This window comes from Sesamum indicum, linkage group LG9, assembly GCF_026168435.1.
Source record: "Sesamum indicum cultivar Baizhima isolate 11 linkage group LG9, ASM2616843v1, whole genome shotgun sequence".
NCBI lineage: Eukaryota > Viridiplantae > Streptophyta > Magnoliopsida > Lamiales > Pedaliaceae > Sesamum > Sesamum indicum.
Window position 1 is genome coordinate 7,316,910 of NC_142665.1, and position 14,525 is coordinate 7,331,434.

Sequence of the window (14,525 nt, forward strand, 5' to 3'; positions counted from 1 at the left end):
AAGGGGTGTAAATATAATTATGCTTTCTTTTTGTCCTTCCTATTGAGTTTGTTTATCGTAAGAAGCAGTCATTTGGCAACAATAAGAAATTCTCTCCCCCCAAATGAAGACTTTTATCTACTACACAATAGATTGAATTATTATACTCATCTTCTGATAATTATGAGATTACTAGATCTTATTGATACTTGTTATTTAATGTACAAAAAAAAATGAATAAAATTATTTATTATTCTTATCTAGAAAATAGTAAATCATAGTAATTAGTATCTTGGTTTTGAAATTATGAGTTGGCTTCGGATTCTTTTAATAACAAAATTTGTATCAGTATTTTCAATGAAAATTTTCTCATAAATTTTTTTTAATTATTTGCTTAAAGATGAAGAACGAACAAATAAAAGTACAATTATGCTCACGAGCAACGCCCGTGCATTTTACTAGTGAAACAAACTCCAAGTAAGAATTCCTCATCCAATGGGTTATTATTATTATTATGATTATTGCGGAAAAGAAAGTTTCTTGTTGTGATTATTTTAATAATTCCCTCCAGCTCTATTCTGCAGCCACTCGTAGAATTTAACCTGTGAACCCATTGTATCCAACCTATATAGCTGGTGCCAGTGGTTAGCAATTTCAAGTCCAAAAGTCCCACCAACTACAGCTCCGAAAGCAAACGACAGTGCAGTACCTGCCAAATGAAACATGTTATCAGTGGATTCCCATTATGTTGGACCTTCTCAACCAAAGGAGCCTCGGGTCGGATTCTGTTTTTAAGCATTTTTTCCTGACAGCTATTCCTCCATTGATAATAATTTCTCTAGAAAAGCTAATTGAAGCATCTATACGTGTATGTACTCCGAGAAATATTTCTTTCATAGAGGAGGAAGAGCAAAGATGGAAGAGTGTGTGCATGTCCGAACCACTACATGCACTTAAGCGTATGTGAACATATAAGTAAAAAAGAAACAACTAATCCCATCCAGATTTCAAAACAGTATAAACCTTCATTCATAAAGGAAAAAGATAAACTGAAGACTCAGAATATCAGATTAGGAAGCAATGCTCACACTACGTAGTGGAAATGAGTGTTAACAGTCTTAAGTAGACACAGAATTATAATATACAAGTTGAAATGGATGCTAGGGTTTCAGTGGCAAAGGAATCAAGGTGTTTCTTACCTTTATATTCTCTTTATTTCTTTTGTCAAGGGACAAAAGTTCAATGAGAGAGTAGCTTTGAGCAGATGTTGTTTGGTCACATTCAGGAAAACACACTTCTATGTTCTATCTTTCATAAAGCAGTCTCAGAAGCATGAAATTTGGCAGCAGTAATGACATGCAAGTCCAGACATGCTTACAACCACACTATTGCATGAGCAGTAAGTAGAAGAGAAATGGTCTCAAAACCACAATGTACCATGAGGACTCTTTGACCACCTCCAAGCATATCCAGCTGTTGAAACTGCTCCAACTGCAGCACTTACAACACCAAATTTAGCTGCTTCCCTGGCAGTTTTAAGCTGAAAGAAAAGGCAAACAGGAGAAAAATGAAATCAATTAAAAAGGTGATCAAGAGAAAACATTTACCAACCAACGATCCAAAAGTAAAAACTTATAATATATGGACCTCTACTCCTTTTCTTTTCCAAATAATGAATCCAGAAATACGAATTGCACTTGATCTTAACTTTTGCTTTTAGGTTTTTTCACCTTGAAATTTCAATGTTTAAAGGTTCCAAACAGCCTTGAAGCAGACATGTCATTGAATCAATGTTCAAAAGAGCGAACGATAAAGATAATGGTAATGGTGTCCAAACAAATTTAGACATTTTTTCACAAAACGACCAAAAACCCAGTTCAAGATTCCACAGAGGCATGCTTATCAAACATTAAAATGCAAAACAAGATGGTGATAGATCCTATTCAAAAAAATTTGCACATTTACGAATAGTCAAAAAACGCAATTACTTCCTTATAACAGGGATCAAATAATCTGGAGATGATGGACCGAAGAACTTCATAAGGAGTAGGACGGCCTCTTTATTCCATTATAATGACCAAAAAAATCACTTGGAACACTTCAACAATTACAAAAAGAAAGCTTCCTATTTCTTATTTGTACGTCAAGCAATTGATTATTCCTGGTTAACTATAATGAAGCAAAAACCAATGTCATGGGAAATCACAAATTACACAAATTGACACAATTAGTATAAAACTGGACCCAGAAAACTTTTCCAGTAAATTAACATATATCAATCTTAAGCAGCTCAGAACACCAAAAATTTAACAAAGCAAAAACACAAGCTTCATTCAGGAACAAAGTTAGAGACATGACGAAAAAGACAAAGACTACATTAAAAAATCCACAAACTTCCACAGGTCTAAATGCGGAGTGAGGCGTTTATCCATTTCAATAAATCCACCAGCATCCAGTTACTTCTTTAGTTCCCACAAAACAAATCTCAAACACCGAGCAAAGAAGATGAAAGAACAAAACAGAGATGTACTAAACATAAGCTACATAGAAATATTATCGAACATGTGACACGCAAGTAGGACAACCAATTAATGAACAGAGAACGACACTGATTGACGGGGTTGAGATATATCGAAGATACCACGGGGCCATGGACGGGGTCAGATGCAATAAACTCTTCCACAACAGAGCTGTCCCAATGCGGCAATGGCTTCTCAGGGTGAAGAAATCTTGAATAATTATCCAGAAATGAGAATCTCTCAGCCCAGAATTCCTTGTACTCTTCCCAGTACTGCCTCAAGAACGATTTTGTTTCCTTTGTTTCGGTCATTGTTTCCAGACTCGAATTGCTTAGTCCCAATTGAAACAGATTTTAAGATAATTATTTGTTAGGGAATCGTGATCGATTGGTGCGTTTTGATTTGGGGGTCCTGGGTGGGGGCCGAAAGATTATATACAGCTCGCCCATGATTCTATGACGTGGGGACTATCTTTGATCAACATCTTGCCTCCACTTCAACCCCATGCTTTTTTACGTACTTCTTTCTTTTCTTTTTGATATTTATTATATCTTTTTCATTATTGGCAATACAATTAATTATTTCTGAAATAATAATAGATTCGGAATAACTTGAAAATATATATATAATTACCTCAAGAAAAAATTCAGCTTCCGTTAATTAATTTACCTATTTATAATTTATTTCTCATAGATTTACAGTCATCCGAATAATTAAAGATTAATCATAATTTTGATACTTACATTATTAAGTAGCCGTGTCAATAATTTTTTTATATTACATGATAGCATAGCTAGTGCACTTGATAGAGCGTTACACGAATTCTCGCAATCGTTCCGCACTTTTGTTGCTAACTTAGGTAGCACCTAACTTGAAGCAGCTACCTCAATCACCAGAAGTCAGAACAATGCAATACCATATACATAAGGTACAGAACCTAACCTCTAAAGCAAAAGTCCAAACAAAGTGTAGAACAAGAAGCTACACCAACAGCACATCCCATTTGCAGCCTTTGATCTCAGGTTCTCAGTCCAGTTTGTAAACTGCAAGAAAGGGCATCAGGACGCTCCCCATCCAAAGTTCCCCGTCTTTCTCCTCTACTTCGCTCACTGCTTTAACTACTTTTCCTTGTCTATCCTCCAACACCGTCACAAGCTTACCTTCTGGACTATATTTCACGATGATTCCATGGGGACGCCCTCCGATTTGCATCAGAAAATGGAACTTTGCAGGAATGGGAAGCTTGAGCAGTAATTTTCGGACTCGTGGATATAGACCTGAGAGGTGAGAGTATATGGATCGTCGACAATGGATTGCTACCCAAAATTCACCCTTTTCGTTTGTGCGGACGTTGTCAGGATATCCTGGCAGCACGGCCATAACCTCGGATGTCCCTGCTTTTTCACCTTTCAACCAGTACTTCCGTAATCTGTAAATGACCACATAAGTGATCTTGTAACAATTACTTATCCAGAAGAGATGGCATGAAAATGTTACATGGATTTATCAAGAATTGGTTCCTCTGAACATCATGACTGAAGAATGTAAATCACTAGGAAAATGCGGACACACCTGCCTATTGAACCCTCGCAGAACACAAAGAATGAGCCATCCTTACTCAGGGAAACACCATTTGGAAATTGAAGATTCCGAACAAGAACAGTGGTTTCTTTAGTGTATGGATCGTATTTCAGCAACCTTCCACTATCTTCTCCAGAGAAAAGTAACTGCATAAAATTCCTGAAACGAGTATATATTCAGTGAAAACTACAGAAGGTTTAGTTTTCCATATATTCTTCTCTGATTGGTTCCTGAAGAGAACTCAAGAGTACTGAGCAGAAATCTTCATATAATTTCAGAATTAAGAACAAATTCGGTTAACCAACCTTCTTCGATAGTTGCTGCTGCTATCGGTGAAATAAACATTTCCTTCATCATCAATATCCAAGTCATTCGTAAATCCCAGAGGAATTCCTTCCGCCTGAGTCGTGAGTGATGTCGCCAAACCACCTTCAGGGCCAACTTTCATCAACCCGAAATATGCGTCAGCGATGTACAAATCACCAGTTCTTTTGTCAAATCTTAGCCCCAGTGGCCTGCCACAGATGTGCTCATTCTTCAAGTAGCTTACAGGCGATGGTTTTGGATCACATAAGCCTGACCTGAAATAATGTTATCAGTATCCTTACGAATTCTCTTGAAGGGGATATAATTCAATCTCAATTCAGAGAACTTGGTTATGGATCAGCGTATAAACGTTCAAAAGAATTGTACTATCATCATTTCAAAGCACAAGTGAAAAGACAAGATGACCATGGATAAGTGACAACAGAGCTCAACGGGCCAAGAAACCTGGATAAGCTCATACCATACGAGAAATGGTGGGATGTTAACCTCAATTTACTTATTTCATGGAATCAAGGAAAACCTGAAGAACAACAAACATTGAACAACACTGGGCACAGAAAAGCACGCTAGAGCGACAAGAAAAACAAGAATCAATTCCATCTTCTCAAAATTCAGAATCCCAATTCACTAGCTCAACCTGTATTAATTATTAAAGAATGCAAACTAAGTACTGGAACCCTTAGATGTAAACAACTCACCTATTAGCCGAAGTGTAAGCGAAATCAGTCCAATTCTCTCCATCCCAGAAGACAACCGTCCCGCCAGCAACGCCGGTGTACGGGCCGCGTCCCGCTGGATCGAAGGCCACGCTCTCGGGCCCTTGAACTTGGTTCAAGAACTTGATTTCCGACTTCTGGAGCAAGTTCTCACGGTCTCTCTCAACTGGGATCTCGGACCATGCAGGCATTTCCACTTTAAACGTCTCGAAGTTCGGGAACCCGGACACCGCAGAGTGATTCAACGGGTCCACGGCACAGTACACGGCCAACAAGAGGCATATGCCGGCGAATATTCCGACGGGTTTCATCTCCGGAGCGCTAAAATTCAAAATCTTTTGCAATCTGATTCTGGGTTTCGGTTTTCTGTTAAGGGTTTCTTGATTTTGAATGAATCTGCATGTGGGAGTAGGGGGGAATGAGGGAAGCGTTTCCCACCTAACTCTAAGTTGGAGCGAATTAATTCGTGGGCATTGGCCAACCATCAACTAGCTACTTCATGAAATTATTACAGCTTGCTCATTTAAATGTGTCCTTTGCAATGGCAACTACTTTTGAATTTTGTGATAAGCTATTAATAAACTGGTAAATGAAATAATTAATGAGTGAAGCTTAATCGTACTACATGATAATTCAAGAATTACTATTACTTGTTCTTTTTGCTCAATTATTTGTACGTTAGCATTATCTTTTATTTTAAGTTGATGTTTTAATTTGTTCTTGATGGAAAAAAAAATATGTGAAATATATTGGTTGTCTCTACTTATAATTGAAAATTCTTGATAAAGTCATCGAGATTTATGTGTTTTACTTCCCAACCTACCATTTCTGAATATGGGCGGCAGGATGAGTGCCACGTGGCTTGATCCGAAAAAGTCCAATGATAGTCGTACATTGAACTAAAGCTATAAATAAGGATTGTTCAAAGTCCTAATGTATTAATTGGATGCTTTATACAATCGGTACGATCTTAAAAACCTCACTAATTTGTCTATCATGGTGGTTTTATTGGGTGCGATCCCAATATTCTAGACGTGTATTGTGTGATTTTAAACTTATTTAACGATATCCAAAAATAATCATTAGCCTTACATCATAATTGTGAAAATTCTAAATATAAAATATTTCACATTATATACATAAATGATTTATAAAAATATACTTAGCATCACTTATATTTGCATAAGAAATATTTCCTAAAACGTACATTCAATGTTAATTATATAATCATGGTAAGAATATATGGTATGGAATACATAAACTTGAATTAATTCGAAGAAAATGAAGTAACCCGTTAAATAAGTTGGTTGACCTTTTTCTTTTTTTCTTTGTTAATTTTTTTTAAAAATATTATAAACGTCAAACAATTTATAATATTGTATAAATTCTAAAACATTTTATAATATGTGTCAAAGAGCTTATAAGTTGACTTGATCACCCTTTTATTATATATTGCTTGCTTTATCAATTACATTATCTTATTGTACTTTTGAAAAGGAAAAACAAAATATAACTTTGTGATGGAAAAAGTATTTATCAGATGTGTTTAATGAGGTTATAATTCAATAAAAAAAAAAAGAGTTGAGTTTGAATAAATAAAACATAAAGAAAAGAAAATGATTGATGGGCTGGATTTAAGTTAGGAGAGATCCACCACCCAAGTAGGAGTTGGGGCAAGGCTCCATTGGACCTGCTTCTGAAAATCCTTGGGGCCGAAGATGAACACAACCTTTTATTATGATATACTAATCATCATGACGCACAATACTGTGCACATATAATCAAATAAATACGCCATATTTTTTGTTTTATAAAAAAAAAAAAACCAACATATGATTGAAAATTGATCAAGTGATTAACATGAGTAAAAAATAAATATAGTTATGATAGTATATATATTGACAATTGAAAAATTACGTAAATTATTTGAAATAAATAAATAATTATATTAATACAAATATTAAAAGTATAATTGATATTTTAAAATTAAATTTTTTTTTAATACACAGTGCAAAGATTATACGAAGAGTTCACGTCCTCATTGCACAAATGTGATCACAATAGGTCAAATACATTGTGCAACATATCACGTGTATACTGTCAAATCTTTACAGTTTTCTGCAGTTACGGTCGCATCCATAATGTCCAACACATCTCTTCTTATTTGACGTATTATGTGACTAGTTAATTATTACCGATTTATGTATCAAAAGTATGTCCCGCATTGCGCTTTCATAACTCCTCAATCCACACAAAAACTCACCTTCATTAGATTGTATTCGATTTCACTGACTTGTGCCTTAACAACCCTTAGATCCTAAAATCATTCAACACTTATTATCATCACACGTACTCCTTCTGATGTATTGTTCCGCTGTAAATATTAAATATGCATCATTTGATAAGTATACATTTTATGATATTAAAATTTAATTGTTCGACTTCACTTAACTTATTTATAATTTTATCTAATTCAAAATATTAAAAAATTTTAGTTGGAATCATTACTGTAAATTGAACGCACTTTAATTATATATTTTCAGGTCACTCTAATATAAACATAGACCCCATCTATAGCTGAGGATCTTATGCATTGTATATATCTATGACTTCGACTCGAATGAAATAGTGGTTGAGATGTTGTAACATGATCGTATAATTACTTATAAATGTTTTATACATTATTTGTTATATGTTAAGATAATTATGTATTTATTATGATGTTACGTCAAAATATAATTATTTGAGAATATACATTACTATGAAAAAAAATTAATTATAATACTCAAATATATTTATATATATATATATATATATATATATATAAGTTGAAGTCAAGGTCTCTTTTTAGCCAACAACAACCCAAGGTTGCTGTTAGGATGACTAATACTCATCAGATTAATTGAAAATGTATTAAGAAGACCACTTTAAGAAATTGAATTTTATTTGATATGATATATTGAGGGGGAAAAAGGAAGTGGAAAATTTGGGACAGACAATATATTTTATTTATAAATAAAATTTTAAATTATTCAGGAAAAAAGTTGAATTTGTGAGAGATTAATAATAATAAATTTATAATCTAATGCGCAATCTAAATAATTAACTTAATGTATCATAATTTCTTTTCTAGAACTTTTATTACAGTTATAATATGTTATTTTTAGAGTTTACGGGAGTGTTTGTGAATACTTTTTATATAAAAAGTACTTTTCATCTTTTAACTCTAAAAAAGTTCTTTTAAGGTGTTTAAATTGCTAACTTCTATTTTTGAAACTGTTAAAAGAAATATTTTTAGGCAAAAAATTAAAAGCACCTTGGAGGGTGCTTAGTCTGCATCCACTTTAATTTTATTTTTGGGACTAAATGTATTTTTATCGCATAATTTAAGTTATTTAATATTTTTATTCTTTAATTTTTCTACTGTAATATTTTAATTTTGCATATGTTTAAATTTTGCAATCTTAGTTATTCTTTTTAGGTAGTTCACCTCTATCAGCAAGAATGGTGAAATTCCATTAGAAAAATAACTGAAATCGAGCAAATGAAAAATATGCATGACTAATATATATATTATCATAGAAATTAGTAAGAATAAAACACTGACAAAAATAAACTAATAGAAATATTAATACTGATTTTAAAAGATGACATGGTATGCACATGTATATTTTTTGATGAGAAGGGTGAATTTCAATAGAAAAAATAACTAAAATAGTTAAAATAATAATAAAAAAAAGTTATAGGACTAAAATGGTATTTAGAAAGTCAAAAGAATAAAAATATAAAATAATAAAAGTCAATGGACCAAAATACATTTAAACCTTCATTACCTCATTAAACATGGTATTTAATTGGTGCATTAATTCTTTTACAAGTTTGAAGTGGTTAAAGTCAATAGCATGCAAGTTATTTTGACTGTACAATTCTTACATTAGGGCTCTATATGTTTTGCACCAATCCCTAAACATTCCTCATCTTTAATCTCTCCCCCCTTCCATCCCGCAACAATAATACCACCCAACCCCACCCCACTCACTCTCTCTCTCTCTCTCTTTCTCATATTCAAGAATCCAGTGTTCATAAACAAAAATAACCTTTTCTTTCTCAAATGTTATCAATCTCTCTATAGAATTACATATATTCTCTCTCTCTCTCTCTCTCTTCTTGTTTTTTGCTCAGTTGTAGATTCGTATGCTTCTGTTACTCTTGACTTCTTGATCTGCTTCAGCTTAATTGTGTTCTTGGCTGAGAATTACATAGAGCTCCGGGGATCGATCTGGCAAAAATGTCAGCGGAAATGAGCTCAGAACGTGTATGCTACGTTCACTGCCACTTCTGCAACACAATTTTAGCGGTATAATTAATACACATGTTCTTGAATTCTAGTTTCATCACTACTTGAACAAAGTTAATTTAGATCCTCATCAAGCACCCATTTTTGTTGCTCAAATCGCTCTCTCCTTCAGACTGAGGTATTTGTGCATAGTTTGGAACGCAGGTGAAGGGTTGTGGATATCACTTCATTTGTTTGTCCTCTTTTCACTTCTCTCTCTCTCTCTCTCTCTCTCTCTCTCTCTCTCTCTCTATAATTTCTGATGAATTTCTGTGGTAAAGCTGCCAGAATATGGATTTAGAATGAGATATGAAAGAAAAGTAATTAGCAGAGTTGCCAGCAACTTATGCTTAAAAATTCTGTTTTGTACTCAATATATCGTACATGTTTAATTTAATTGGACAATTGATTTTGAAATTCGTCCAAGTATCTAGCTAGCTATTATTTTCTTCAAAGATTTTCAGTGACATGTTTGGTTCACAGAAAAGAGAGAGATGAGAAATTCTACTCAAGATTGAAATCTTAGACACCCCATTTTTCCAAGGGAAAGGAAGATCAAGATTCGTTATGGGTAGACGGGATGAGAACCCCGATGAATATGATGATCGATTTACAAAAATTCATGAATCTTGCGCTCTCCTTATTTTTCTGTCTGGAAACCCTATTTCCTACAGTTATATCATGATTTCTGCTTTAAGGGTTTCCGGGTAATTGTGACTAAGCTTTCTTGAAATTTTAACCCTTCACAATTTGAACAAAGAACACTTTAAAATTTCACTAATTAAATCAATCCTTAAAGTCTTTTTTCTTTTTGGGGTTATTTCTGATTTTGAAGCAAACACACACCTACTGTGTGTGGAAAATGCCTTGATGTGGCCGGGATCTTAGTTAATTGAGAGCTGAATCTTTAGCCAGAAGAGACTGCAATTCATGGCATTCAAACTGCAATCTTTTCCTTTTTCTTCCTTTTTTCTTTCCCTCACAAGGTCGATGATCTTTTGACCAGCGATTTCTGAACAAAAATACCAGCGTGTTGGTTGTCTGTGGTTGGAAATAACTGTGTCTCTATTTTTACAGTCTGTACAAAGTAGCAATTACAGAAGCATATATATTGATGCCATGATTTCTTCCTCGTTATGGCCTTTGATGATTTCCGTTCCGGTCACGTCGTTTTCTTCTCTCTCCTCTCTCTCTCTCTCTCTCTCTCTCTCACACCACATACAGTGGAGAGGACTGTCAGAGCAGCAGCAGCAGAAAAAGTCGGGAGCACAGATCAAAGGAAATTAGAGTAATCATACATATATATATATGTATATATATGAGAGGGGCTTGAATTCGTTAAGCACAAAAAGAGAAAAGAACTAACTCCTTTGCCATCATGCTTCCCCATTGCAGCCTTAATTATGTGACCAGAACCGTAGGGCTTTGATTTCTTCTCAATTTTTTGTAATTCCATTCAAGAATTTCATCTGGGTTTTCTTAAAATACCGAGAAAATGATTATTACATAGTGTGCAGAACGTATATGTGTATATATATGGAAGAAGAAATAAGGGTTTTTGCTGTTTCGGGTTTTGGCTTTCTCAGTTTCTGTCTGAAATCTGACAAATGTGAACGGCGCAGGTGAGTGTTCCATGCAGCAGCATGTTGAGTAGCATCGTGACGGTAAGATGCGGACATTGCGCAAATCTGCTGTCTGTTAATATAGGAGCTTTGCTTCATTCTCTTCATCTCCAAGATTTCCAGCAGGTATGTATTCCTGGAGAGATACTGTCAGATACATATATTAACTGATTAATTTTGTAACATGGGATATCGTTAATTGGATGAACGAAGCCCCAGAAACAACAAACTACTGTAGAGGCCGCCTGGAAGGAAAGTATCGGCTCATCCTCAAAGTGCAACATGTTTGGTCCACTGCAGCCTCAACATGAACAACCTAAGATGGCTCCAATCCGTCGTAAGTTAATTAATTAAGTTTTTTTATTTTACTTGTCTTGATTTAATCACTTCCTACATATATGCAAAAATTGATAATTTTTAAAAACTAGTAATTGTAAAGTAGAAATATGGGAAATTAAGAAAGATAAATATTATAGTTAATTTGTTCTCTCTCACTTTTGCTAGTTAGGTTTTCAAAGTGGTGTTTGTGGTACCAATATTGTACCATAGACATCTTATCTTTAAAAATCCCACTTTGTCATCAACTAGGAAAAATTTCATGATTTTCATCAAAAAGTGATTGAAAAGAGCAGCGACCAGTTGCGATTGCGACACTACATTTTCACACAACTCAATATCTCATTAAACAATAACATATATACATCAATCCTCCTCCTTTTTTTTTTTAAAAAAAAAAATGTAAATCGATCATAAAATATCAAATAATGATGTTGATGTGATATGATTTACACTGCTTCTATATGTTATTTCCATATCTTGATACATTTACACATATTTCCACATGGCGAGCGTTTCTAGGATTGATAGGTAAATATATTTTTACTGAGATACGAACGAATGTCAATCATTCTCTTCCTTACAATTGTGATGTTTTTTACAGCCCCTGAGAAAAGACAACGGGTTCCATCAGCATACAATCGTTTCATAAAGTACGTATAGGAATCTTAGTACAATATCAAAATGTTTTATCTGTTATGAAAAAACAATCCGTGTGAAATTAAAAAAAAGACTTAATTTGTGTACGATAATCAGTAATATTGTTTTACCTATGATAAATTATTATTACACATGCATGTACCTACAGAGAAGAGATTCAGAGGATAAAGGCCAGCAACCCTGAGATTAGCCACCGCGAAGCTTTTAGCACTGCTGCAAAAAATGTAAGTTCTCCATGTCAATATATATATGATAATAAACACAGTTCTTGCCTACGAACTGCAATTTTTCCACCCCTTCTAAGGGTGAAAATGATATATATTAGCTCGGTAACAGTATATATGTAATTTTTGTTCGACATAATATAATTCTTGAAAATTTTAATAGTACGTGACAAGAATTGTGTCAAAATTGTGACTTCTGATTGACCTAGCCATTTAATGAAATTAATGCAATCTGCTTTTAGTGTCACCTTTTTGTCTTGTCACACTAATCATATATAGGAGAAATAACATTTTTCGTCTCATAGATCTTTCCACTTTTAATCTCATTGGTTATGAAATCTTTATTTTTAGTCCCGTAACTTTTTTAGAAAAATATAAATTTTGATTCCATAACACTTTTCCGTTAAAATATTTAACGGAAAAGTTCACGTGACCCTGGCCATCAAGGGCATGGGATGGAAAGTGCTATTTTTTTTAAGTTATGAAATCAAAAGTGAGAATCTTGTAGTATATGGGATCAAAATGTGTAAAAACTCTAACGGGCACGTGCTAAGCACATGGCATCTTCCACTAAAATATATAACGAAAATGTGGCATGGGACTAAATTAAAGTGCTACTTTTTAGAAGTTATGGGGCCAAAAATGAGAATTTCATAACCAGTAGAATCGCAAATGCAATTCAGTTAAAAATATGAACTATAAATATAATGACGACTTCTATACAATTATTGTCACCAATAAAATTAGAAACATCAATATTGTAATAAAAAAATGTTATTATATGTATAAATACTGATAATTAATTTTCGTATTTATCACTAGTAGGTATTATAATCAATTAATTTAATTTGTTGTTGATGCATGCATGCAGTGGGCACATCTTCCTCATATTCATTTTGGACTGAAGCATGAGGCCAACAAACAAGCTAAGCTGGACCATAATTCATCCGTTGCAGCAGGAGATCAAAGATCTCAGGAATCCCTTGCCTTCTACTAACTTAATTAATTAGATTTTTATACACTGTTTCCAAATAATTAGGGTTTCAAAATTTGCATTTCTTTTCCACCCCTAAATTAGTATGAAGTCCGTGGCATTTTCATCCCTCCTACATTTTCAGAAACCTGCAAAATAGGAATCCATTATGTACATACTTTTCTTGCCCTTTAGATTAACGAAAAATTCTTGAATGGATCAGATTTAGCCGAATCAAACCAATTATAGAGTAAGTATATCAAACTTGCTATGTGATTGGTCATTTTCTTTGAACTATATATACACCAATCACACGACAAGTGCATTGTACTTATCATATGATTGGTTCAGATTCGGCCGATCGAACCAGATCCGAGCTAGAATTTCCGTTAATTAACAAGAACAAAAATGCATGCATGTATGTGTTGTAAGTACATGGATCTTCATCATCAACGACAACCACTACTGATTCATCGATTTTGGCTAATAACTTAAAAAATGTGAGGGAAAAAATTAGTGCCACTTATCTTGGAGTCTAGGGTTGTAAGAAACTGCAGTTTTTTGGCCTGAGAAGTGAACTTTGTGTATTTCTCTATTCTGTCTGAATATCTATCTCATGTAATTACTATAATTTTTGTTTTCCATGTGAATTTCGTTTAGTTTAAGGGGTTTGAATTCTTGAATATGTTGTATTGATCATCATGTATTGTATGTTTATATCCATACATACATAGCACATCGTAGTTCTTTTTAAATTTTCTTAGACTCTGGAATTCTTACCCGAACTTAGTACAGACAAGAATTTTTCTAAAGTTGACACCTCTCGTGGAATCAACTATTAAAATGCGCAGTCATCGTTGTGTTCATATAACTAGATGTAAATTTAGTTAATTAGCTGAGAACGATCAATCTCCTTAACTATATACATATACACTATATTGGTTATAAACGAGGTATAACCAAATCTAATCAGAACTGAAATTTTTTTATAAATACCGAAAATTTCATGTGTATCTATCCATACATACCTTCGACCCCGTGTTACACGCCGGCCCTAGTCCTAGTTAGTGGGGCATATATATATACAAAAGAGAGAATCGAGTTGAGATAACGATGCCTCTACTAGGCGTTAGCGTGTAGAATGGCTGAAAATGGACCTTTTGGATGTGTAGCTCAAGTTGATGTGGTAGTAAAGTTAGAGGAACTACTACTATCCTATGGTAATTTTGGGCTCATAATCATTCAAAAACTA

General features: G+C 33.8%; 3 protein-coding genes across 4 annotated transcripts; 1 reads left to right on the forward strand and 2 right to left on the reverse strand.

The window, feature by feature from the left end:
- Positions 1 to 401: 401 nt before the first annotated feature.
- On the reverse strand, positions 402 to 2,975 carry LOC105170994 (succinate dehydrogenase subunit 6, mitochondrial). Its single transcript, XM_011091977.3, has 3 exons — positions 2,621 to 2,975; positions 1,417 to 1,519; positions 402 to 688 (listed from the first exon to the last, which is right to left on the reverse strand). The coding sequence occupies exons 1-3, from the start codon at positions 2,807 to 2,809 to the stop codon at positions 534 to 536; spliced, it is 447 nt and encodes a 148-aa protein (XP_011090279.1). The 5' UTR covers positions 2,810 to 2,975; the 3' UTR covers positions 402 to 533.
- Positions 2,976 to 3,202: 227 nt separating this feature from the next.
- LOC105170995 (protein STRICTOSIDINE SYNTHASE-LIKE 3) lies at positions 3,203 to 5,656 on the reverse strand. Its single transcript, XM_011091978.3, has 4 exons — positions 5,105 to 5,656; positions 4,385 to 4,660; positions 4,071 to 4,238; positions 3,203 to 3,927 (listed from the first exon to the last, which is right to left on the reverse strand). The coding sequence occupies exons 1-4, from the start codon at positions 5,605 to 5,607 to the stop codon at positions 3,525 to 3,527; spliced, it is 1,350 nt and encodes a 449-aa protein (XP_011090280.1). The 5' UTR covers positions 5,608 to 5,656; the 3' UTR covers positions 3,203 to 3,524.
- Positions 5,657 to 9,108: 3,452 nt separating this feature from the next.
- On the forward strand, positions 9,109 to 14,028 carry LOC105170996 (putative axial regulator YABBY 2). 2 transcript variants are annotated; one of them, XM_011091979.3, is made up of 6 exons: positions 9,109 to 9,479; positions 11,081 to 11,206; positions 11,294 to 11,417; positions 12,021 to 12,069; positions 12,225 to 12,300; positions 13,172 to 14,028. In XM_011091979.3, exons 1-6 carry the CDS (start codon positions 9,411 to 9,413, stop codon positions 13,295 to 13,297), a joined length of 570 nt encoding a protein of 189 aa, XP_011090281.1. In that variant the 5' UTR covers positions 9,109 to 9,410; the 3' UTR covers positions 13,298 to 14,028. The 2 variants fall into 2 exon arrangements, with proteins under 2 accessions (XP_011090281.1, XP_011090283.1); XM_011091981.3 differs by lacking the exon at positions 9,109 to 9,479 and adding an exon at positions 9,542 to 10,875.
- The last annotated feature ends 497 nt before the right edge of the window (positions 14,029 to 14,525 follow it).